Source organism: Theropithecus gelada, chromosome 6, assembly GCF_003255815.1.
Source record: "Theropithecus gelada isolate Dixy chromosome 6, Tgel_1.0, whole genome shotgun sequence".
Classification (NCBI taxonomy): Eukaryota; Metazoa; Chordata; class Mammalia; order Primates; family Cercopithecidae; genus Theropithecus; species Theropithecus gelada.
Window position 1 is genome coordinate 52284059 of NC_037673.1, and position 26008 is coordinate 52310066.

Here is a 26008-nt window from a genome sequence, read left to right on the forward strand (position 1 = left end):
GCTGGTAGTTCAGGCAATATCCAGTCTGAAGATATATCTTGTTTTGTCTATATAGTGATAATCATCATTTTCAGTGAATATATAAAAGACACTTTTGAAACAGTTTTTTTATGTACTCAGGATGGACAGGACCAGAGAACTACAGGCCTTGTAAATGATTTCAGACTTTCTTAGTAAAAATGTATTTATATCGTTCATCTGTCCAGATGTTACAGACTCAGATGTCTGCATAGAACCAGGAGACTGTGGTGAACAGGACAACTCTTAGCCACCAAAAGGGGGCAGTGACTACCCAGCCCTAGTTAGTTGTTATCACAGGATAATGTGCTATTGAATTTTAATTAATAACATATCCAGGATTAAATCTAAACTGCAGTACTGGTCTACTGATTCATATGCTAACATTATTGGGATTATTTCCTTCTAATAATTATTGTTTTACAATTAATACAGAAATTTCCTTTAGATATCCACAGTTAGATTTTGTGTTAGAAGAATGGAAATTGATTTTATTCCAAGATACATTTTTCATTTATAATGATAACAATATTTTATCAAAGTTTGTTAACTTTCCCCAAAATTTGCAAAAACTGGGGCATCTTCCTAGACTTCTTCTCTCACCCATTTTTGCCTTTTTAAACATTGCCACTGGCTAATGTGTATCCTTCATTATTTTTGGCCTCAATTACTGCAGTTGCCATTCTAATTATTCATTGCCTCCCTTCTTGAGTTTTCAAAACCCAAAGCACAAATCTGGTATGTCGTTCCTCTTTTCTTATTGAAATGGGATCTTGCTCTGTTGCCCAGGCTGGAGTGAACTTGTGCAATCTTGGCTCACTGCAGCCTCAATTTGCCAGGCTCAAGTGATCCTCCTGCCTCAGTCTCCCAAGAACCTGGGACTGTAAGTGTGTGCCACCACGGCTGGCTATTTTTTTTTTTAAGTTTCTGTAGAGACGGGGTCTTGCTATGTTGCCCAGGCTGGTCTTGAACTCCTGTGATTAAGCAGTCCGCCCACCTTAGCCACCCAAAGTGCTGGGATTACAAGTGTGAGCCACTTCACCCAGCACCCCTTTGTGCCATTCTGTTTGGTAAAAGTCCCTCAGTGATTCCTTATTGCTTTTATAATAGATTCCATAATTTAGTATATTCTTACTGTCCCTCTCCAGCAGTCTATTGCCACATCCCACACTGCTTTTCCTTTTGTTTCATATGACCTTTAACCTCCACCCCATGTCCTGCGATTCTTGCATATTTTTGCAAAGAACTTTGAAAGTTGCTCTGAACTTCTTCAATCTGATTTTAGGCTCCTCCCCTTTTTTTCCCCTCATAGCCACTTGTATAAGTCTATTAGAGCTCTCTGTTAGATCACTGTTCTGTGATTATCAGCTTGTCTGCCCCCCACGTTAGACTGTAGCTTCTTGAAATAGTCTTTCCTCATTTGTATTGTTGCCCTCTTTGCTTGACTTAACTCTTAGCTTAACACTAGAGACCCAAATTTAGTTTTTGACTTTTATTTATAAATATTTTAACTGTTGGTAAAGATTATAATAGTTCATGACTTTATTCTTTTTTTAAAGACTTTCCAAAAAGTAAAGGCAAAGTTTACTTTTTTAACAATACAGTACAATTATTTTATGGGTCAACTGAACCCTGATTATAGAAGTCTAGAAACATCATCTTTGTAGTGTTCCTTTTTTAGCTTGAACACAGTTGCAAATTCAGAATTTTTCATTTTCCACCCAAGGAGAAAAATAAGTGAAGATATTTTGCAGTTGTTACTCAAATCAGAAGATAAACACAACAGGACAAAACGTACTGTAGTCAAAGTGGTAATGGTGAGATTGATTATATAAGCAAAGTCTCAGACCCTAGGTAAATTCTCAGACATCATAACTAGTGCATGAACAATATTTTTCTTTTTTTTTTAATTTTTATTTTTTGAGACAAGGTCTAGCTCTGTCACCCAGGCTGGAATGCAGTGGCAAGATCATGGCTCACTGCAGTCTTGACCTCCTGCTTAAATGATCCTCCCACATCAGCCTCCTGAGTAGCTGGGACTCCAGGCATGTGCCACCACGCTCAGCTAATTTTTGTATTGCTTTGTAGAGACAGGGTTTTGCCATGTTGCTAGGCTAGTCTTAAACTCCTGGGCTCAAGCGATCTACCTGTTTCAGCTTCCCAAAGCGCTGGGATTACAGCCATGAGCCACTGTGCTCAGCTGAACAATATATTTCTAGGGGCAAAGATATATATATACACACACACACACACACATATATTTAAATATATATATTTATGAGATTATTCATTTAATCATTCAACAGAAAGGACGTAGTTATGTAATGTCTATGATGAGAACCTGGACCATCTCATTTTGCTAAAAGGACTTGTAATAGTAGTCTCATCTTTTATGATTTGTGCACCAAAGTTTCCTTATATGGTCCACAAGTAGTCAAATACACAGTTGTGTATATAAGGAAATTGGAAAGAAACAGATGATGAAGAAATTTTTTAAAACCTGTTGATCATTCTAATCTTTGTAATAATAAATATATTGTCCTTATAAGTCTGTACATGAAAATGTTTTACAGTTATGGAGGAAAGAAGGTGACCTTCCTCTCCTCAACAAAATCAAGTTGTCAGTTTAAAAAAATGTATTTTGATGATGCAAAGAGGACTCAGAAGTAGTAAGCTAGGACTTAAAAGAGATATAAATCTGGAATTGTAATTTTGACAGGGCAAGTGTGAGAAGAAACAGAAGTAGTGATGAGCTAGTACCTACCTATTAAAGATGTACTTGAAATCTAGAATTGTATTTCCTAGATGGATATTTTTCAGATTCGTGGATGACAATTGGTGACCAGCAGTTTGTTGCATTCAAAGGCTCTTGCCCATCTTGGTTATATACCTTTCAGCCTTTAGAAAATGTGAATTAAAATGTGAGTCTTCTGGCCAGGCGTGGCATCTCACACCTGTAATCCCAGCATTTGGGGAGACCGAGGCAGGAGGACTGCTTGAGCTCAGGAGTTCAGACCAACCTGGACAATAAAGCAAGACCCCATCTCTACTATAATATAAAAACTTTAAAAAATTACAACATAAAAATTAAAAAATGTGGGTCTTCTTATGAGTACATTTTAATTAAGATTTCTAATAAAATTGTTTTTCATTATTTTTAGTCTACAGATTATTTGTAAAATAACTGAAAAGTAATTATAAGAGTCCTTTGGCCCTAGAAAATAAATGACAGTGATGATTTTTCCTAGCGTACTAAAGGTTAAGAAATTGTTCTTATTTCAGTGAATGTTTGCATTTTGATATTTGAAATCTTTATGTGAAATCCCCATTTTACATTGATTATGTAATCTATCAGTAATTATAAAGATCTGCTTTGTCCTTAAATCATTGTCATTCCTCATTGATTACTCCTTAAGGTCAAATAATATGTTTTATTAAAAACTACATGTTAAAGGCATATGTGTGTGTGCATGTGTGTTCTGACATTTTAAATTTATTCTTTTGTTTTGCCGTTGTAGTGCTGATGAGCTCCTTCTAACTGAGATGATGTTTAATGGCCTTTTCAATGACCTTTCTGCAGAACAGGCAACAGCATTATTAAGCTGCTTTGTGTTTCAAGAGAATGTGAGTTAATTGATTTAGCACATCTTATTAATTCACACATCATGTAATTAATAGTGTTATGGCTGTATTATCAAATATTACTAATACTTACATATTACAGGTTAATGTTAATTGGAAATCACAGCAACTTTAACACAAATGTACTAAGAAAATTGAATGATTAAATACATATTATTAGAAAGAATAAAATAAGATTTGTTAACAATCACTATTAATTAGATTTTAAGTTTTAAATTTGTTCTGTAACCCAATTCATTGAACATTTGGCCGAGTCCTAGACAGTCCTAGAACTAAAAAGATGAATGAGAATAAAACTAGGAAAGTCTGATAAAAATGAAAGTGGGGAGTGAGGTTGAATTAACTCTACTCCCCAGTATTGAAGAATAATGAGGAAGCAGTCCGTCCTGCTAGGAACTGAAACATTAGTTTTCATGGGCACGGTTTGAGTTAGTGATTATAAGATCCTTGTTAGTTTGGCAGCAGTTTTTTTTATATGAGTAATTAGTTCACTTTCAACAGTTCTTAAGAAATCAAAAAATGAAGTGCTGAATGGAACACATAAGAACACTGATTATCCTTGTACTGCATTCCAAAAACCAGTATGATTCATTTTTAAAAGTAAGATGTGTTGTTTTACATTTAAAATTTAAGACTTTATTTATTGTAGATGAAGTGGATAGAATGAGAATAAGACAAGGACATCTGCCTTCTAAAAATAATTTAATATTCTAAATTTTTGGAAGACCTTTTACTATACATAGTTTAACTTTTAAGTAAATTGTGTAGGACAAATTGTAGAGTTTTTTTTTTTAGTTCCACAGTTCTTAAATCTTGGGGCAAGATGTCAGTATAAGGAGTTTAGATTTATTCATTGAAACCACACCTAATTGGTCTGTTTACCTGTTAACTGTTTCCCTATTTATTAATTAGATCAAATATATTACTTCTTGAAGTAGATAGGTACTTTTCTCAGGTCCCTGATTACTGATTAGAATCACAGCTGTTAGTGGCAATGATAACAAATAGGACAATAATCCAAAAACAGTTTATGCTTTCCTGAGATTGCCTACTATGCACCTGTGAAATATGCATACAAAATAGTGTTTTTCCTTAGGCTCAAAATTTTATTATATCAATTTCCAAGATAAAAATAATTAAGAACATTTGTCAAACTTGGAATAGGAAGGTTCAGGGATTTAGGTTTGTAAATAGTTTGGGGATAGGTGGTCTTCTACCCATATCACATTTTGTCTTACTTTTCATTATTTGCGTGTTCTTGTTGTTTTATACTGTGGCACTATTACAGTAGTTCCTTTTTCTGAGAGGCCAGTTATATTCCCTCTTCAAAGGAGTTGGTTAAGCCAAACCACAGCTCTTAACTCTTGGGGCAAGATGTCAATATGTGCAGTTAACATTTATTCAGTGAAGCCACACTTTGTTATATACAGTGTCATCAATTCTTGTGGTGGCGCCTTTTAACATTGAGATGAAAGATTGTACTAATTGTCATGTGGATTTTTCTTGATGCTTTTAACAGAATGTTTTCTGCCAAAAAGAATGTTGTCTTCTAGTAAATATAGTAAAATACTTGTTATAAGTAAAGATGAAATTCGCTTAATATAATAACTTCTATTTTAAAATGTATTTATAAAACTATCTCAACATTTAAAAAATAATATTTAAAAGGTTACATAAATCTTCATAATATAAAGATCAAGTGCACACAAAAATTTATTAAGTGCCCAATGAGGGCAGTGTACAGATCTAAGCACCAGAGATGCAGCAGAAATGTTTGCTTTCCTGATACTTACATGCTAGTGGATGAAGATAAAGAAATACAATACACATACATTCTATCAAATGGGGGTGAAGATTTTTGGAGAGAAGTGAGAAGAGTCAGATCACTGGGGGGTTGGGGTTACTATTTTAAATAAGATGATTAGAAAAGGCCTCACTAATGAAGTGAAATTTACATTGAGGCCTACAGGAGAGATGAGGGAACAAACTGTACATACCTGGTGGGAGAACGTTGTTAAAATCACAGTTAACCTCCTCATATCAGAACTGGTGCCTTCTACCTATAGTGAACAGTAGAGAGGAATGTGATGAGTAACTGTTGACCATGAATAGACACAATATCAAACACATTTCACAGTCTTGGGTTCTTTATTAAACTGAGATATTAAGGTCATTCTGGCTATTTTGCTTTTTTGCCATTCATGAATAATTTCTGGTTTTAGCAACAATAATATAGAATCTGGTTCTTGATTTATTAAACATATATGCATGATGCAAATCAAAATCAAGTCCTATGTAAGTACAGGTGCTTAAAATAAAGGCAGATATGTCGCAACTAACCTACAGTTGCTTTAAAAAAAAAAAAATTTTAGGGATCGGGCATGGTGGCTCATGCCTGTAATCCCAGCACTTTGGGAGGTTGAGGCAGGCAAATCATGAGGTCAGGAGTCAACATCAGCCTGACCAACATTGTGAAACCCCGTCTCTACTAAAAATACAAAAATTAGCTGGGCATGGTGGCGCGCACCTGTAATCCCAGCTACTAAGGATGCTGAGGCAGGGGAATCGCCTGAACCTGGGAGGTAGAGGTTGCAGTGAGCCGAAATCGCACCATTGCACTCCAGCCTGGGCAACAGAGTGAGACTCTGTCTCAAAAAAAAAAAAAAATTAGCTATAATTACTTTAAACCCTGTTTCACACATACATACATACCATTCTTATAGTAATTTTATTTTTGTACAGTAACTACCTTTGTCAAAAATTTCTTCACAAATAATGTCTGTTGTTCTCATGATAAACCTATTCATTTTGAGGATCTGGTTTTATTTTTCTTTGACAGGGAAAAAACCAATACACAGAATTAAGCAGCTTGTCCAACTTAATTTGGCTAGTTAGTGATAGACCTGAAACTCCATTGTATTATTCAGAAATTGACAGAATTTTCAACTGTAGGAAAGCAATACTAAGAATACTGAAACTCAGATTAAACTTCTAGCTGTCTTATACTTCGTTAGAGTTAGAACATCTGTGTAAAATAAAAATTGGGGACATTATTTTTAACGTACTTTATCCTGAGTTTTCAGTTTCTAACTTTTCAGTTTCTACAGATTGAAAGTTGCCTAGAAACTAAAACTATATCAAAGATAAACTATGATAAAACCCTTTAATGTTGATGCAACTGAACTACTGCATATGTTTACAGTATTTACCCTCCCACAGTTCCATGGATAATCACAAAAAGCAGCTAGTTAGCACACTGCAAATGTAGCGGTGTGTTTTCCTCTGAAATGTAATAACAGAATATTATAATTTAGGATGAGAGGAATAGTGATTTTGCCTGTGTAAACTGAATTGATTAGAAACTCTAAGTGCTAATGACTGAGGTCTTATAATTTGATATGTGACTGTCTTACAAGCTTTGTTTAATTTGTTAAAACAGGTAGTGTGAAAAACCAAGAACTTTAAATGTGGGTTTTTATATCTTGTTTTCCTTTTCTTTTATAGTCTAGTGAGATGCCCAAATTAACAGAACAATTAGCAGGACCACTTCGTCAAATGCAGGTAAAAAAAATTTTTTTTTGAACTACATATTTTATGAATAGTAGATTGTAAAATAAACTTTTTTGATAATCTAATCATAGTGGTTTATCATTTCATAGAGATAAGCTATAAGGATTAAATATGTCACTTGATGTCAGTCATGTAACTTAATGTTACTCTGATAACATCTCTTGTGATTTTTACTTTAATAATTAAACAGTATTTCTTTCCCATTATTGTAATGAACTGTATAGCATTATTGTGAAAGGAGATTAAAAACTTCATAATGTAAATAGGCTGTACTGACAGCTCAGTACATGTGTCATTTTCTTCCTCAGTACTAATAATGGTATCTTGATGGATTAGGATTTAGTTTATTTTTAATTCTTTGCACATTTTTTCATTCTGGTTTATAACAAAGTTTTGTTGTTTCATTTTGTTGTGTTTTTGAGACAGTCTCACTCCCTTACTGAGGCCTGGAGTGCAGTGGCGTGATCTGGGCTCACTGCAATCTCCACCTCCTGCATTCAAGCGATTCTCCTGCCTCAATGTGCTGAATAGCTGGGATTACAGGCCTGCCACCACGCTCGGCTAATTTTTGTATTTTTAGTAGAGATGAGGTTTCACCATGTTGACCAGGCTGGTCTCGAACTCCTGAGCTCATGTGATCCTCCAACCTCGGCCTCTCAAAGTGCTGGGATTACAGATGTGAGCCACTGTGCCCAGCCTATAACAAAGTTTTAAAATCTGTTTTATCATAAGAAATTGTTTGTCTCTGGTTCCTCAAAGCCACAGTAGTTTATAGTTAGTAATAAATTTATCTCATTAATGTCATAGGATAAGCCGATTTTATCTGCCTTTTCAACATTAGACAAAGACAAGGAAAGATGAGCTAAGGAATTACAAGAGAGGAACAAAAACATGTGTCATAAAAAGGCCCCTTCAGAACAACAGACACTGGTGCGTAGTTGAGGGAGGAGAGTGGGAGGAAGGAGAGGTTGAGGAAGAAAAAATGTAAAAAACCTGTGGCATATTATGCTTAGTACTCAGCTGACTAAATAATCTATACACCAAACCCCTGAGTCACAAGTTTACCTAGATAAGAAACCTGTACGCATATCCCTGAGCCTAAAATAAAAGTTAAAATATTTTAAAAATAATAATTCAAAAAATTCTGATTAAAATAAAAAGGCTGGTTCAATGGAACATGTAACATGCGTTAAAATCACTAAGAAATTTAAATTTCTAGAACCAGCGAAGTCTTCATAGGTTCATAGGCCTAGGAGTTTTTGGTCTTTTAGATTGCCAAATAAAGAAGAATGAAGTTTCTCAACTTAGAGGAAAACAATATGAAGATATGTACATTTTTAACCATTGTTGGGGGAAAATTTATTTTCCTCTAGGATTTGTATTTCTCTAAATCTGTTTTGTAATGAAATAGAGATTAGCTAAATGCTGCTCTTGAATACTTTTAATGAAGAGTTCTGTCTGTTTGTTGAAAAGGTATCACTGGCTGAAAAGCATGCTCTTGATACATTTACGTCAACATAATGGGAAAGATTGGCCGTTTGATCACTTAGTAATGGAACAGGCACTGTGCCTACTTAGGAGCAGAATGTCCACATTGCAGACATAATACCTAGGAAGAAAAAGGGACCTCCTGGAATACTGGCTTGGAAACCTAAAGAATAGGGTGATATGGGAGATCATAAGTAAGGAATTTTAACTCTTTTATCTTTAAAGGAATGTGCTAAAAGAATCGCAAAAGTTTCAGCAGAAGCCAAATTGGAAATTGATGAGGAAACTTATCTAAGCTCATTTAAACCTCACTTAATGGATGTAGTATATACCTGGGCAACTGGAGCTACATTTGCCCATATCTGCAAAATGACAGATGTCTTTGAAGGTATGGTTAAATTTTACATATATATATTTACAGTATAAGAAATACAGTTAGGATGGTATTGTTTTAACTAAACAAGAATAATATGTATTTTTAATATTTGGTAATTAAATGAAATCTCCCTATTATATAGATTAAAAAATATTCTCCACAAATTCTTTGTATTATTTAATAAGCATAGTCTGTTCATTAGAAAGTCCTTTAGAATCTAAACTTTATAATTCTGTGCAGTTACAATTCTATGAGTTTCTACAGTCACAAGCAGATGACCCTAATAAGTCATATTTATGTGGGCATTTTTCCTTTTCACTTCTGTTCTCCTGGTGAGCTATATAATTCCACTAAAAATAGCAGAGCTGAAAATGATCAGTCATTCCCTATGTAATAACTGACTTGGCTTTAGTCACACTGTTATTGCAGCATGAATCAGATTAAATTTAATGAGCAGGACTTTAAGAGACTGAAGAATAATTGTTACTCAACTGAAGAGAAATTTTAGATGAAAAAACTAAGGCAAAAGAAATATAAGGAAAAATTATAAGTGAATTATAAGAAGCAAAAAAATAAGTAGACTGTTTAAACAACACCATATTTTAAAATGCTGCATTCAGTAGGAAAAGATTGGCTTATGTGTTTATAAATGGCCAGTTGTATTTACTGAATGAGATAATTTACATTGAACTTTCTTAAAAATGAAAATACGTGAGTTCTGTATAGAGATTATAATAAGTACGGCTACTATTGCTTATAGATTTAGTTTGAGAAAAATTACATGTTTAACATGCCCAATATTATAGACCTTTCTGTCATGCGTGTCCGTGTGAAGAGACCACCAAACAGGCTTTGTGTGAGCAACACGGCTGTTTATTTCACGTGGGTGCAGGCGGGCTGAGTCCGAAAAGAGAGTCATCGAAGGGAGATAAGGGTGGGGCTGTTTTATAGGATTTGGGTAGGTAAAGGAAAATTACAGTCAAAGGGGGGTTGTTCTCTTGCGGGCTGGAGTAGGGGTCACAAGGTGCTCAGTAGGGGAGCTTTTTGAGCCAGGATGAGCCAGCAAGAGGAATTTCACAAGATAATATCATTGCTTAAGGCAAGGACTGGCCATTTTCACTTCTTTTGTGGTGGAATGTCATCAGTTAAGGTAAGGCAGGGCATTTGCACTTCTTTTGTGATTCTTCAGTTACTTCAGGCCATCTGGGCGTATAAGTGCAAGTCACAGGGGATGCGATGGCTTGGCTTGGGCTCAGAGGCCTGACACTTTCAACTGATATTCTTAAAGAAGTAATAGATTACTGATTTTATGAATCAGTTATTTTTATGCTGCATAGGTTAAACTGCTCTGCAACAGAATATTAAAAACTTAAAACTGAGGACCTTTACTGTATTGACTATATTGAACTTTATGGGTTTTAAGGTTTTTAATGTTAAAGTTTATAGCACCTTTTAAAATTACGTTATTGTATCTTACATATTTTTTCTAGGGTTCATAAACTTCTAAGTCTCCTCTAAATGATCATTTAGTCAAACAGTCCCAAAGCATCCTTTGAATTCTGTTACTGGGAAAGTCATTGTTCATTAAGTAGGTATTATATGCTGAACATTGTGCTAAGAGCTCTGTATAATTTACATGTAATCACCAAATAGCAATTCAGGGTAGATATTATCTCTACTTTGCACAAGGAGACTATGGTAAGCAGTTTGGCCAAGGTGATGTGACAGCAGGATGATTTAAACTCTGGTCTCTGTAACTACATGTAACTTCACTTAAGCACCATAGCACCTTATCCTTAAATTTTGGATCACCTGAAAATTTCTTAAACCCTACACTAGACTATACCATCTCCATCCACAGAAAATTCATGCTTGGAGTAATACTAAATAGGTCTCTAATAGTGGATGATGTTTAGCAACATCTCTAATAGTTAATGGTGTTTGGCTGAGTCAGTGAGAAGAGGGATGATTTGTACTTACTGATGAAAATTGCTTAAAACAGGAGCACAGGTTGGTATATGACAATTGTATGTTTCAGCAGCACTCAGGCATCACATAGAGCACCACCAATCTTCAGTCTGACATCTTTTTGGAACATAAGGATGAAATTAGTAACTGTTCAATGCCTAAATAATTCCAAGACTTGTTAATACAATACTCATATTTATATAATATCTGCTTCTCTGAAAAGTCAAAACACAATGACATAAAACAATAGTGGTACATGGCAAAGAGTAGCCCTTTTTTTTTTTTTTTTTTTTTTTTTTAGAAAAGTAAAAAGCAGGCCAGGCCCGGTGGCTCACGTCTGTAATCCCAGCACTTTGGGAGGCCAAGGTGGGCATATCATGAGGTCAGGAGATCGAGACCATCCTGGCTAACATGGTGAAACCCCATCTCTATTTTAAAAACTACAAAAAATTAGCTGGGCGAGGTGGCGGGTGCCTGTAGTCCCAGCTACTCGGGAGGCTGAGGCAGGAGAATGGCATGAACCCGGGAGGTGGAGCTTGCAGTGAGCCGAGATCACCGCCACTGCACTCCAGCCTAGGTGACAGAGCAAGACACTGTCTCAAAAATAAAAAAGTAAAAAGCAGGGGCAGTAGACCTGGCCTGTCAGATGAGTATATTTTTTTAAAAAATCTAGGAATTAATATAAAATTGTCTTAATGGATTATTTTTTCTGTTCTTTCTGCCTAAGTGGAAGTTACCGCAGTATGGAAGATGAATCCTAAACTGCCAAATTGAAGATGGTTTGTAGCTCGTACTAGTTGCCAGCTATGAGTTGACTTTTTCCACAGCATACTGTTAGGCAGGAATCTAGACCTAACATGGCGGTGTTACCCAGCGTAGCAGGCCTTTTGTTAAAGACTTCCCTTCCTCTTTGAACACACCCTCAGACTTACATACGTCAGAGGTTCCGGCTGGGCAACCACACTCCCCCATGACTTACAGCTCACCTGCATTCCACAAGTTCGTAAACAGCAGTTTCGGTTAACAGTTTCCAAAGACCCCTTCCCCGTGACCCTTACTCAACTCCTGCCCTAGTAGTTTCAAGACCTCCCAGGCCCTGTTTGCACAACCAGCTTCCCTACCTCTCGGGCTATAAAAAGCCCGTACCCTCCTCCCTCAGTGCAACTTCCTCGGCCCACACCTTTGGACCGAGGAACCTCGCCCACAAGCCGTAATAAAAGGCTATTCTCACTGCCATTTGCCTTGTGTCTTCGTTCCTGGTTCGGCTCCAGCCTCAGTTTCCCCTTACATTTGGTGCCGAAACCCGGGAGGAGACCCCGCTCCCCGGACCCCTGCCGCGTCGGGCAGGCTGTCCTCTCCCCAAGCCGGGATCCCCTCCTCAAGCCTGGAGCCGTCTCACCAAATTTGACTCAATTCGATCACTGCTGGGTAAGTTCCCCCCCTGTCCTGAAGGCTCCCTCCGGGAGTCCCTGTCCAAAACGCGCGGCTGCGTCAGGGGCTCTCTCTGGTCAGCTGTGACCTTGGCACTGTGGACTAGGAGACATCCAACCTCCCCGGAAGCCACCGTACCCCCGCACTCTGCGTGGCAGTGGGAGGACGCTCCCATTGCCTCCGGACCGCCCGCCTTGAGACCATGGGAACTACCCAGTTCAAACCAAACCGAAAATCCCCTCTGGGGTGCCTCTTGGCGAATCTCCAGACTTTAAGTCTCAGCCAAGACGTAAAACGAAAGTGGCTCATTTTCTTCTGTACAATAGCATGGCCGCAATATAAATTGGATAATCAGTCTCAGTGGCCTGCAGAAGGCACTCTAGACTTTAACGTTCTCACAGATCTGACCAACTTCTGCAAGAGACTAGGCAAATGGTCCGAGATACCCTATGTTCAGGCCTTTTAGGACTTGCGTTCTCACCCAGATCTCTGCGCCCAGTGCTCGTTAGCTCAAGTTCTGCTCGCAAAGTCTCTTCCCGCGAGCAAGGAGAGGGATGATTCCTCCTCTTTTTCTGAGCCTCCTGACACACTATCCCCGCCACCCCTCCAGTCTCCCGCCCAACCTCCTCCTTACTTTGACCCACCATTATCCCCATCCTCATCAACGCCTCCCCACCTTTTCCCCACTCCTGTGCCCTTACCAAACCGAACAGATTCTGTCTCCCCTACCTCCACCTCCTCCCCTTCCTCGCCTGTCTCAACCCGTACTCAGTCCAGGACCAACCTCCTGTGCCCCTTACGAGAGGTGGCGGACCCTGAAGGAGTAGTCCAGGTCCATGTGCTGTTTTCATTGGCAGACTTGTCTAAGGTTGAGGAGCGTGCAGGCTCCTTTTTGGCCAATCCTACTCGTTATATCAAAGAGTTTAGGTATCTATGCCAGGCATATGATCTCACCTGGCACGACCTTCATGTCGTTATGACCTCAACCCTGTCTCCTGAGGAGCAGGAACGCATCCTAGCGGCAGCCAGGCAACATGCTAATCAGGTTCATTTAACTGACCCTACCAGGCCAGTTGGCACCGAGGCAGTGCCCTCAGCTGAGCCCGACTAGGACTACCATGTAGGGCAGGCAGGCCGCTGCCGCCGAGACATGATGGTTCAGTGCCTTCTTGCTGGCATGCAGGCAGCCTCTAACAAATCAGTCACCTTTAACAAACTAAAGGAGGTAGTCCAAGGCGCAGATGAAAATCCAGCTGTTTTTCTTAACCGGCTGACTGAGGCTCTTATTCAGTACACCTGCCTTGACCCTGCCTCCCCCACAGGGGGGACCGTCTTGGCCTCATATTTCATTTCTTAGTCAGCCCCCAATATCCAAAAAAAGTTAAAAAAGGTGGAGGAAGGCCCTTAAACTGCCATCCAGGATTTAGTCAAACTGGCCTTCAAGGTCCACAACTCCAGGGAAGAAGCAGCTGAGGCCCAACAACAGGCCAGGCTAAAACAGAAGGTACAACTCCAAACCCAGGCCTTGGTAGCAGCCCTGAGGCCGGCCGGCTCCAGGAGCTCCCAGAAAGGAGGTACTACCCGAGCGCCACCTTGTGCCTGCTTCAAGAGCGGCAATGACAGCCACTGGGCCAGGCAGTGCCCTAACCCAAAGGAGCCAGCTCGCCCCTGTCCGAACTGTCGGCAGATGGGCCACTGGAGGTCAGACTGCCCCAACCTAAGGACAGTCGCTGCGCCTCCACGTGACGACCCTCCTCCAGGTGTTGGAGGCGCCTTCCAGCTCCTCGACACTGACAAAGATTGAAGAGGCCCAGACTCAGGGACCCCTCTTTCTCTCGCCGAGCCCAGGGTCATGCTCCAGGTAGCGGGTAAGTCCATATCCTTCCTTATGGACATGGGGGCTGCCTACTCTGTTTTGCCTTCCTTCAGTGGCCCCAGCCACCCCTCCACTGTCACAGTCATGGGAATTGATGGCACTCCCTCCACCTACCGCCAGACTCCTCCTCTGTCTTGCCGCCTGGATGGCTCCCTCTTCTCGCACTCCTTTCTTATCATTCCTTCGTGCCCAGTCCCCTTGTTAGGATGAGACCTCCTCTCCAAGCTAGGGGCCTCAGTTCACTTCCGACCCAACCCCTCCCCACACCTTGTGTTCCTCTTCCCCCTTCTCTCACCTGACAAACCCCGCCAGCCTGACCCCCATCTCCCATTTCCAGTCCCCATTAACCCTGAGGTGTGGGACACCTCCACCCCGATCATTGCCCAGCACCACACTCCGGTCCGCATCCGGCTAAAAGATCCTTCCAAGTTCCCTTCTAGACCCCAGTTCCCTATCTCCTTTGAACATCGACAGGGATTAAAACCTATCATTACACGCCTGTTCCAGCCAACTCACCAAGCAATACTCCTACCCTCCCTGTACGGAAAAGCTCTGGGGCCTATCGTCTCGTGCAGGACCTACGCCTCATCAATGAGGCAGTGGTCCCTACCTTTCCAGTTGTTCCTAATCCATATACACTCCTCTCACGCGTTGCCCCTGACACCACCCATTTCACTGTCCTTGACCTGAAGGATGCCTTCTTTACCATCCCTCTACACCCAGACTGCCACTTTCTGTTTGCTTTTACATTGGAAGATCCAGACACTCATATTTCTTCCCAGCTGACTTGGACTGTTTTGCCTCAAAGGTTCTGTGATAGCCCCCATTTTTTCGGACAGGCACTGGCACAGGATGTTGTCCTCCGTCCCCTGACCCACAGCACACTATTGCAGTATGTCGATGACTTATTACTATGTAGTCCTTCCTAGGAGAGCTCCCTTGCAGGTACTGCTGCACTTTTAAATTTTCTAGGCGACCGAGGTTATCAGGTTACCCCAGCTAAGGCTCAACTTTGCAGCCCTTCTGTCACCTACCTAGGCATACTCCTCACACCCACTACAAAAAGCCTCACAGCAGATAGAATAAGCCTCATTGCAATTCTCCAGCCTCCTCAGGATGCGGAAGAGTCCTTCCTAGGACTGGTGGGCACAATGAGTCTTATCCCGTGGCCCAACTCAGGATCTTTAAGGCCTACATTAAGGTCGTAAGCAGCCTCGTCAGCCTGGCCTCTGACATCAGACAACAGGGGGAAGCCATCTCAGCTGTAGCCCAGGCAGCAAGCCCCAGGACAGCAGCAACCCTTTTTCGTGGCTAACCTTAGTCATGGAAGGGGCTCAAGTGGCACACGTGGCCGAGATACACAACATCTCTCGTCGTTTCTTGTGTGCAGCCTTGAATAAGTCCCCACTGGTTGCGGTACCCTTACCCAGCCCTTTTAACTCCTCTAACCTAACCCCCTCCTTTCCCCTTCCCAGCCGAACACTACATCAATGAGTCAGGACTAGTAGAAACCAATCTCCTCACTCTAGAAAAGATTCGGGAAAAACCTCGGATCAAGGCCCTCACTTAGGTGGTGGCAGTCGTCTGTGGCCGGTTAAGTCCTACCCTTTCTAAGCCCCTTACTAATCACTGGCTTCTTGCTACTCATAGCTCCCTGTGTCCTCCGCTTCATCCAGGACTGCATGAAAGAAGTCTCCCAGGTCACTTTCAGTCAGACGCTGCTCCACCCCATACCCGAGTTCCGACCTCCGAAGAACCCCACGACGACCCATATCAGCAGGAAGCAGCCAGATGAACACATCGCCCCATTTTCTTATTAGAAAGAGGTTGGAATGTTAGGCAGGAATCTAGACCCAACATGGCAGCGTTACCCGGCGTAGCAGGCCTTTTGTTAAAGACTTCCCTTCCTCTTTGAACACACCCTCAGACTTAACATACGTCAGAGATTCCGGCTGGGCAACCACACTCCCCCATGACCTGCAGCTCACCTGCATTCCACAAGTTCGTAAACAGCAGTTACGGTTAACAGTTTCCAAAGACCCCTTCCCCGTGACCCTTACTCAACTCCTGCCCTAGTAGCTTCAAGACCCCCCAGGCCCTGTTTGCACAACCAGCTTCCCTACCTCTCGGGCTATAAAAATCCCGTACCCTCCTCCCTCAGTGCGACTTCCTCGGCCCACACCTTTGGACTGAGGAACCTCGCCCGCAAGCCCTAATAAAAGCTGTTCTCACTGCTATTTGCTTTGTGTCTTCGTTCCTGGTTTGGCTCCAGCCTCAGTTTACCCTTACACATACTGGCATTCCTGAAGTCTTTCAGTTACTCAGGGGCTATTTCTACATCAGAGTTTGCTTGAAATCTCAGTTTGAAAATTTGAGAAATTCATTTTTTTAGCTCTAACTTGAAGTTAGATCTAACATCAGCATAATTTTTATATTTTTCTTGTGTGTGAGCCAGTAGATCAGCTTAAACCTTTCTAAAAGTTGGGATATACTGTGTATTCACCCTTAAAACTATTTTTTGATATAAGTAGCAAAAAATGAGAACCTTCATTTTCTTAGTGTGGGTAAAAGAGAGATCAGACTGTTACTGTGTCTATATAGAAAGAAGTAGACATAAGAGACTCCATTTTGTTCTGTATTTGAGATGCTGTTAATCTGTAACCCTGCCCCCAACCCTGCCCTTGCAAGAGACATGTGCTGTGGTGACTCAAGGTTTAATGGATTTTGGGCTGTGCAGGATGTGCTTTGTTAAACAAGTGCCTGAAGGCAGCTTGCTGGTTAAAAGTCATCACCATTCTCTTAATCTCAAGTACCCAGGGAAATATACACTGCGGAAGGTCACAGGGACCTCTCTGCCTAGGAAAGCTAGGTATTGTCCAAGGTTTCTCCCCATGTGATAGTCTGAAATATTACCTCGTGGGAAGCGAAAGGCCTGATCGTCCCCCAGTTTGACACCCATGAAGGGTCTGTGCTGAGGAGGACTAGTATAAGAGGAAAGAAGGCCTCTTGGCAGTTGAGATAGAGAAAAGCATCTGTCTCCTGCCCGTCCCTGGGCAATGGAACATAAAACCCAATTGTATGTTCTATTTACTGAGAAAGGAGAAAACCGCCTTAGGGCTGAAGGTGGGGTGTGCTAGCAGCAGTGCTGCTCTTCATGCACTAAAAAGGTTTAAGGAGATGTTTGCATATGCATATCAAGGCACAGCACTTTTCCTTAAACTTATTCATGTCACAGAGATCTTTATTCATATGTCTTACTGCTGACCTTCTCCCTACTATGATCCTATTATCCTACCAGTTCCCTTTTCTAAGATGGTAAAGATAATGATCAATAAATCCTGAGGGAACTCAGAGACCGGTGCCGGGGCGGGTCTTTTGTATGCTGAGCGCTGGTCCCCTGCGCTCACTTTTTCTTTCTCTATGCTTTGTCTCTGTGTCTCATTTCTTTTCTCAAGTCTCTCATTCCACCTAAGGAGAAACGCACACAGGTGTGGAGGGGCAGGCCACCCCTTCATCTTAGGATACTAATTATCTCTTTTATTTTTATAGTGTTATATAGTGCTTCCATTTCAAGAATAGCCATTCTCTCCTCATCTCGTTATTGTATGTGGTGGGTTTGTTTATTTTTTGCAACAGGGTCTGGCTCTGTCACCCAGGCTGGAGTGCAGTGGCATGATCTTGGCTCTTAAGCGATCCTCCCACCTCAACCTCCAAGGTAGCTGGGACCACAAGCATGCACCACCATGCCCAGCTAATTTTTGTAGAGAGGATTTTACCATGAAGCCTAGGCTGGTCTCAAACTCCTGGGATCAAACGATCCACCTGCGTCGGCCTCCCAAGGTGTTGAGATTACAGGCATGAGCCACTGCACCCCGCCTATACATGTTTTATGATTGGAAAAATATGGTAATGAGAGCTGTAGCACACAGTACAGTGTGTCTGTTTTTACAGGCAGATAATAATTGCATTGGAACTTTCTAATGTGCTGTGTGCAAATCATATTTGTTCCTAATAATATTCTTAATTTTCTTTTTATATGAAAATAACAGTGTCTGGTCATTTCATATCCTGAGCCTCAGAAGTAGTTTTAAGTATTCTTCAAACATTAACTGAGGCAGTTAATGCTGTAGTGATTAAAACCATGTTTTTGGGGGATGTCCAATGCAAAAGAAAAGTTCATACTGTGATTCAGTTGAGAAATTTTGAAGACTATTTAAGTATTTATTATCACCCTGAAAAAAAAATGATAGAATGTAGCTGTTTTTTATTTCCATTAAACTAAATTTGAATGATAGTTTAAACAAAATATTTGTATGGGCTGATGCCTAGGGTTTTAGTCAAGCAATCCAGAGGCTGTTACTATTTATTTCCGACTCTACATAAACAACATTGTACTCTTAACTGTGAAGGATGACAAAGGATTTGCTTTCCACTGAGCAAGTGTCATTAGGAAAACTTCTATGATGAATTATCTCTTGAAACTATTTACTGTACCTCTGCCTGCCATATGCTTTTTTTTTTCCAATTCTCCTCCCTCTGTATGCCACATGTTTTGAAAGCAAATGCTGTGAAGTGCATTTCTCAACTCAGTCCCCACCACACATTCTCTCACATGCCTTTCAAGTAGCAGTTTAACCCTTTCTTAGCATCATCAGTGTCATGAATGGTTTTCCAGTGGATTTGTCTTTTAAAAGTATTATTGCTAATAATAATAGAGTAACAATTTATTAGTAATTGTTTCTGTCTTTACATTTTGGCACAATTTGAGTACCTGATACTTACTCATTTGATGAATAATGCTGAGACCCTAGTGGGAATCAGGCGACGTGCTAGTTACAGTGTGAGCAGCAGTCTCTGCTCTCAAGAAAGGGTTCAGCCTAAGCTGGGGTTTAGCGGTAAGTAGTTGCAAGATACATGTGTGATTCTAACCTCAGGCCAAGCTAGACAGGAGTATTAGGGTCAGAGTATGAACTGTGGGAAACTGCTTTAGGGTATGCCAGAAAGCTGAAGGCAGAAATTCTGTTCTGGAAAATCTGCTGCTTACTGTCCTTAATGAGAATGATGCTGTTTTGTTCATCAGCCAGGTAATGGTGATGTTTATTAAAATTGCTCTTAAATAAAAGCATATAGTTCCAAGTGTCCATCAATAGATGAATAAAGTGTGGTATATATTAGGTTGGTGCAAAATAAATTTGGTTTTTGCTATTCTAAATGGCAAGGTGTTCCATTTTAATAAAGATTAAATGGAACAGCTTTCAGTTATAAAAAAGAAAAGACATACTGACTCATGCTACAATATGGACAAACCTTGAATACATTAAGTTGAAAGAAGGCAGACACAAAGGCCACATAGTGTATAATTTCACTTATATGAGATGTCCAGAATAAGCAGATTCATAGAGACAGAGCATATTAGTGGTTGCCATGGGCTGTCCGGAAGACATGTAACTGCTTTAATGGGAACAGGGTTTTTTGGGGGTGGTAAAAATGCTCTAAAATTAGATAATGATGATGGTTACACAAGTCTGAATATACTAAAAACCACTCAGTTGTACACTTATTTAAAATAATTTTATGGTGTGTGAAGTCTATCTCCATGTGAGTTTTTCCAGAATGTAGTAAACCTCAATATAAAAAAGGGCAGTAACTGAATTGTATACTTTAACATGGTTAAAAAGGTGGATTTTATGTTTTATATTTTACCACTATTTGAAAAATTTTTTAAAGACAATAACTAGAAAGAATTGGATTTCTCTTTCTACTCTGGTAGGACCAAAAGAAAAAAAATGTAACAAACCAGTAGGTTAATGTAGTTTGGTTTTGTTTCGGTTTTGGTCAGCTTCATTTAGCCTATGATGGGTCATGGCTTTAAAACTTTTGTCTAGCACCTAGTCAGGCTGATGAGGCAGGATGACTTCTAAAGCTGGGCGTAAGGAGAGCCCTTGGATTACAGAGAACGATAGTAGGTAGGAGAGATGCTAGACAATTCACTACTTAGTTGTTAGTCTTCATTAATCCCTGAGCGGGTAGCCTCTATGTTTCAGGCAGCTGTGGACAGTTGGTGTTTATACACACACCCAGTGATTTGTTGATGAGACTCTGTGGGCAACAACCACAGCCATTGTATATGCAACCTTGTGCCCAGTGGCCTAATTTGCTTGTTACCTGAAACTGTGTCAAAACTAAATTTTCCAGAAATTGAATCGAAATGTTTACAAAATGTGACATGACAGTGCTCTCTGGCCTGAATGTGCATTTACTTGCCTTACTTTTTATCTTAGTAATTTACTTTGAATGGCTTGGTCTCTGATAACTTTTGCAGATTCTGGTTAACACGAGTTACTAAAATTTGTGAAATAATATACAGTATCACATTGTGTTTCTTGGTACACATTTGAAGTCAGTCAAAACAATGTTTGAGAATGTGTCTGGCTCTTTAATGTCCTACGCAGCAGAGGACTTTGTAAAGGATTTCATTTCAATCCTGAATGATGTGTGAGAATCTCGTCTCAGGTAAAAATCTGGTTATATTTTGAGCCACTACCTAATTTAATTCTCTTTGGATATAATTGTTTGCATAAACATTTAATATCTGATTGCATAAGTATATGACATTACCCTCTCTATCCCAATTCCTACCCTCTCTCTTGACACCCAGAAGTTTCTGCAATTGGATTTCCTGTTTCATTGCAAGTCAGTATTGGAGCCTGCATTCCTAGCAGCTGAGAATAGAAATAACAAATAAATAAATATTATTAATTTAATAATAGTGTAAATAGTTCATTGTTCCTACAGATTGCATTTTGAGAACTGGTATTCCTAATGTATTTCATATATTAAAAATGAAGTCACAAGCATTTTAGAGAAAGGATCTCACAATCTCTGCCCCTCTTTGCACAAGTCTAGCAAAAGTGAAACTATGTTTATAGCTCCAGCTTTGATACAAACACTTTTTTCAGACAGATTCTAGACCCATGGGAAAAGGCTTCTTTCCTTGTGCTCCTTGAGAACACTCTGTAAAGAACGCACTAATGAAAGAATCTAAGGTCAAGAAGAATGAATGCACCTTTAAAATGACAAATTTGATCTTGTTACTCTCCTGCTAAAAACAGTCTGTTGCATTCTATGAGATGGTATGGTGTCCAGATGCCTCACTAGGCCACTCAGGGTCCTTGAATGGCTGCGGTTTGCCAGGCTTTTCTGCATTGTCATGGTGGTCCTTCCCTTGTTGATACTGCTTGGTTCTTACACAGATTATGTCGTCCTTGCAGCCTTCACCCAAAGTTGCTCCCTCCTCCTAGGGCATTTTGTTTTCCTGCTTAATACCAAGTGTCAGCACGTTAGTAGTAAACAGGTATCTCTCTACCATTAGTCAAAGGTGGGAGTTAAGCCTTTCATCTCTGTAGCCTTCCCCAGTACCTAACAGGTTTGCTACCTGATTTACTTCATGGGAAGTCCCTCAGAGTATTATCCTGTGTTCTCCTGCCTTGCCTCTTAACAAAAATTCTGCTGTTCCTGATTATTTCCATTTTACCGGTGTTTTGTTCCTTTTCTATCCAGGCAGCATAATTCGTTGTATGAGGCGCCTAGAAGAATTGCTTCGACAAATGTGTCAAGCAGCAAAAGCCATTGGAAACACTGAGCTGGAAAATAAATTTGCAGAAGGTCAGTATCAAATGCATAAGCTGTTTCTAATTTAGACCAATTTTGTGAAGCAAATCTTGAGCCCTGGACCACAACCCAGGAGGACATTTTGGGATGTTCTTCACTGCATTGTCATGGAGAGCTATCTACTAGTGTTTCTATAAAATTTAGTGTGTTGGGGGGAAAGTTGAGATTTTACATATACATCCATTTACATATATTAATTGTACACTACATGCCAGGCATTGTTTTAAGCACTAGGGAATACAGTGAACAGAAAGACACCCCTGCCTTCATGGAGTTTACATTCTAGTGTGGGGAGATAGACAGTAAGTCAACAATTAAATTTATCAGATGGTGATAAAGTCTATAAGCAGAAAAGACAATAGAATTGGCAGATGGATACAATGGTCTAGGGCCCCCACAGGGGTGGCAATTAAGCCCCTTGGTGTATGCTTAATATACATGAACACCAGCAAGAGGCCAGTATGGCTGGAGTAGAATGGGCGGTGAGTAAAGTAGTAGGGGTTGAAGTGAGAAAGGAAAGTATTCCATAGTTCCTAGCCGCAGGCTTCTCAACTCTGCAGTGATTGGAGGTGTGGAGCTTGGGAGTGACCTGCCCTAACTTGGACTTTACAAGGTAATTCTTGCTCTTACATTCAGGGCAAGTCTGTAGAGTAGCACAGTAGAAGCGGGGAGACCAGATCAAGAAAGGATGGCTAAACCAAGGTAGTAGTAATGGGGTGGTGTCGGGGGACAAGGGGCATAAGCATGTCTGTAAATAGTTTTGTCATGTCTACTGAATCTTGACCAAGAAAAAGGACTAAGTTAAAGCATCAAAGAATAGTAACCACATGGTTGCTGAGTCAGTCAATGCTAGTGATTTCTATTAACAACTTAGTGTCCTAAGAAGAGGTTTGCAAAAGCTGGCTTATATTTCCACATTGTTGAGAAATGCAGGCCTGTTTAATGACTCAGAGTTGAAGTGTAGGTGTCAAAGTTTTAAAAATAATTTGTAATCAAAATTTGTATTTGTCCTTCCTAAGCCTAGAAAGACTTTAACATGGGAACTGAAAAAAACAGTGTCTTCTGATATAGGTTGAAAATCCAAGTCTTTGGATTTACATTTCTTTAGACAGTTTAGTCCTTCCTAGAATTTTTTTTTTTTTTTAATTTTTAATTTTTATTATTTTTATTTTTTTGTGGAGACAGAGTGGTATTCACATATATTTCGCTCTTGCTGCCCAGGCTGGTGTGCAGTGGTGCTATCTCAGCTCACTGCAACGTCTGCCTCCCAGGTTCAGGTGATTCTCCTGCCTCAGCCTCCCGAGTAGCTGCGACTACAGGCATGCACGAGCACGCCTGGCTAATTTTGTATTTCTAGTAGAGACGGGGTTTCTCCATGTTGGTCAGGCTGGTCTTGAACTCCCAACCTCAGGTGATCCTCCCGCCTCGGCCTCCCAAAGTGCTGGGATTACAGGCATGAGTCACCGCCCCTGACCTAGAATTTATCTTTTTAAACAGTTCTAGATACTGCCTTCCTGACCAGCCCCCATGGAGTATTTCAGAGTCAAAAGAATGGGGGTCTGGCTTCTGTTTTCCACCTCACTGAGGTAGCTGCAGATTCCTCTAGGTGTTCAGCAGGTGTTTGACTTTCCAGGCTGCTCTCTCACCAGTTGAATCAGGGTTGGTATACTGGCTTTAAAACTTCGGTAGAGACAAGTTAGGTGTTTTGTGGTCTTGAAAGTTTAAACCTTACTTTCTTTTCTCTTAGGAATCACCAAAATCAAGAGAGATATTGTGTTTGCTGCCAGCCTCTACTTGTAGAGTCAGCTAAAGGAATGTGAGATTTTAAATTATTCACCACCTGTTTGATTACAGTTGACTACAAATGCCTGCAAGTGTGGATTTGGTTGTCCCATACATTTTAATATGTGTATTTAAATCAGACATCATTCATAGAAAGCATATTACATACATGTTTATACATAAGCATTACATTTTTTAATAAAAATGTATACAGGTGGGGTACTGTTTTGGTGGAAGGCTTGGAGTTTTTTAAATGAATTTAGAGCTATTAGATAACCACTGTGTTAAAGGTAACTATGTACACACAAAGTGGGCATCCAAGAGGCATAGCAGCAGTAGCAGTCTTTAAAGGCTTATACACTGGGAAGAAAGATGCATCCTCTTGCCATGTGGCAATCCTTTTCCTTTAGAAAACAGGCCAGCTTCACCTGGGCACCCCGCTGCCCTTCAAGGCTGGTGATTGCTCTGATAGTGATTCCCCGTTGTTGATGTTTCATGCAGAGTTGTGTGAGAGTCCTCCTCTTTTCTTTCTTTAAAAGAAGTTCTTTCTTTGAAGAAATCCGATACATATACAGCCTACAGTGCAAAACATTTAATTTAGATCAAGTTAAAAACTTGTGATCAACAGCATCCTGAGATAAATATAAACAAAAGGATATACTTTGGGGGTGTACAGATTAAAGCATATAAAAAATTAGAGACTAACTGCGATTTTTTAAAGATTATTCCAAATTAAGTAAGAGTTGCTTTGTTATGTCTTCAGCAAATAGCTTCATTTTGCCAATACTTAATAAAAGAGTTATTTCTACATGTGAATTAGTTTTTTCAATTTATACCCCCCTAAAAAAACTATGTCTAGCCAGAGCTTTTTACAATAAAAATACTAAGATTTTACAAAAATACCAAGTTTTACAAAGAGTAACCTAGTTTTTAACCTGCTGTGTATCCTGAAGTGACTTTTAATAACACTGAGATTCTTGCCCACTGCACAGTTTTCTCACTGGGGATTTTTTTTTTTTTTCTATTTACTTATCTAAATGTTTAACAATATCAAGATGTAGGCTGTTGACCTGTATACTTACAACTAATACTGCAACCAGAGCTCCCTGAATGAGTCCAGTCAACACATCACTCCAGTGGTGTTTGTAATCAGAAACTCGAGAAAGGCCCACATAAATGGATACGGCAACAAGACCAAATTGCAGTGTGGGGCGTAAGAGTCTTGCCCAGTCTCCCTTCATCCTGGCTTGAAGATAAAGCTAAAAGAAAAGAATAAAGAGAAAACATCGTTTATTTAACATAACAACGCAAAAGTTTTATATTAAGGAAGGGTTGGCATTTAAAATGGTTATCGAACTATTATTATATAGGGAACAGGACTTCTAGGCAAACATTCACGTACGCATTAATGCCTAAATGTTAATCCTTTAAAGAAACAGAACTATTGCCCTACTAACTTGTTCAGAAGAATCTATTGCCAGTCTAGCTGTAACACCCTTCAAACTGTATACAAACAAGTGTTTCCTTGTTTATGGTTTTCTAAACAGGATTTCAGGGACACTTCCTCCCCTTGCAATTTGGGTTATAATTCTGATAGTCAAGACCAGTGCTGCCATTGGTTTTTTTGTTTGTTTGTTTTGTTTTCCTTAAAGAAATGGGGCTTTGCTCTGTTGCCCAGACTGGAGTGCAGTGATGTAGTCATAGCTCACTGCATCCTCAAACTCCTGGGCTCAAGCAATCCTTCCATCTCAGCTTCCCAAGTAGGTGGGACTATAGGTACATGCCACTGAGCCCAGCTAATTGTTTTCATTTTTATTTTTTGTAGAGATGAGGGTCTCACTATGTTGCGCAGGCTAGTCTGAAACTCCTCGTCTCAAGCAACCTGCCTGCATTGGCCTCTCAAAGTGCTGGGATTACAGACATGCGCCACCGCCTGACCCAGTATCGTCATTAATTCTGAGTCTTGGGATAAAGTGCTAGCATTCTGGGCACAGGTTGCCCTTGCTCTGGGCAACCTGTGGGACTATTTGATTAATTCATCAAAGAGAGCTCTTCTACCCTCAAACTATTTAACAAGGCAACTGAGACTAAATAATCTGTATTTGCAAGTAATACAGGTTGTAGGTTAGTTATGATCCAGCAAAGAAGTGTATTCTTTTTTTTTTTTTTTTTTTTTTTTTTTTTTT

General features: G+C 40.1%; 2 protein-coding genes across 5 annotated transcripts in view; one reads left to right on the forward strand and one right to left on the reverse strand.

Moving 5' to 3' along the window:
* MTREX (Mtr4 exosome RNA helicase) overlaps positions 1 to 24630 on the forward strand; it is a 124677-nt gene extending 100047 nt beyond the window's left edge. The window contains exons 23-27 of one of the 2 annotated variants that reach the window (XM_025389049.1): positions 3537 to 3642; positions 7165 to 7221; positions 8944 to 9106; positions 21930 to 22034; positions 23788 to 24630. In XM_025389049.1, coding sequence (XP_025244834.1) covers positions 3537 to 3642; positions 7165 to 7221; positions 8944 to 9106; positions 21930 to 22034; positions 23788 to 23840 — 484 coding nt within the window. In that variant the 3' untranslated portion in view covers positions 23841 to 24630. The remainder of the gene's footprint in view (positions 1 to 3536; positions 3643 to 7164; positions 7222 to 8943; positions 9107 to 21929; positions 22035 to 23787) is intronic. The other variant, XM_025389050.1, reaches the window with a different exon arrangement.
* PLPP1 (phospholipid phosphatase 1) overlaps positions 23918 to 26008 on the reverse strand; it is a 105438-nt gene continuing 103347 nt past the window's right edge. For 2 of the 3 annotated variants that reach the window (XM_025389052.1, XM_025389051.1), the window contains exons 5-6: positions 24905 to 25081; positions 23918 to 24398 (exon numbers count right to left, since the gene is read on the reverse strand). In XM_025389052.1, coding sequence (XP_025244837.1) covers positions 24270 to 24398; positions 24905 to 25081 — 306 coding nt within the window. In that variant the 3' untranslated portion in view covers positions 23918 to 24269. The remainder of the gene's footprint in view (positions 24399 to 24904; positions 25082 to 26008) is intronic. The other variant, XM_025389054.1, reaches the window with a different exon arrangement.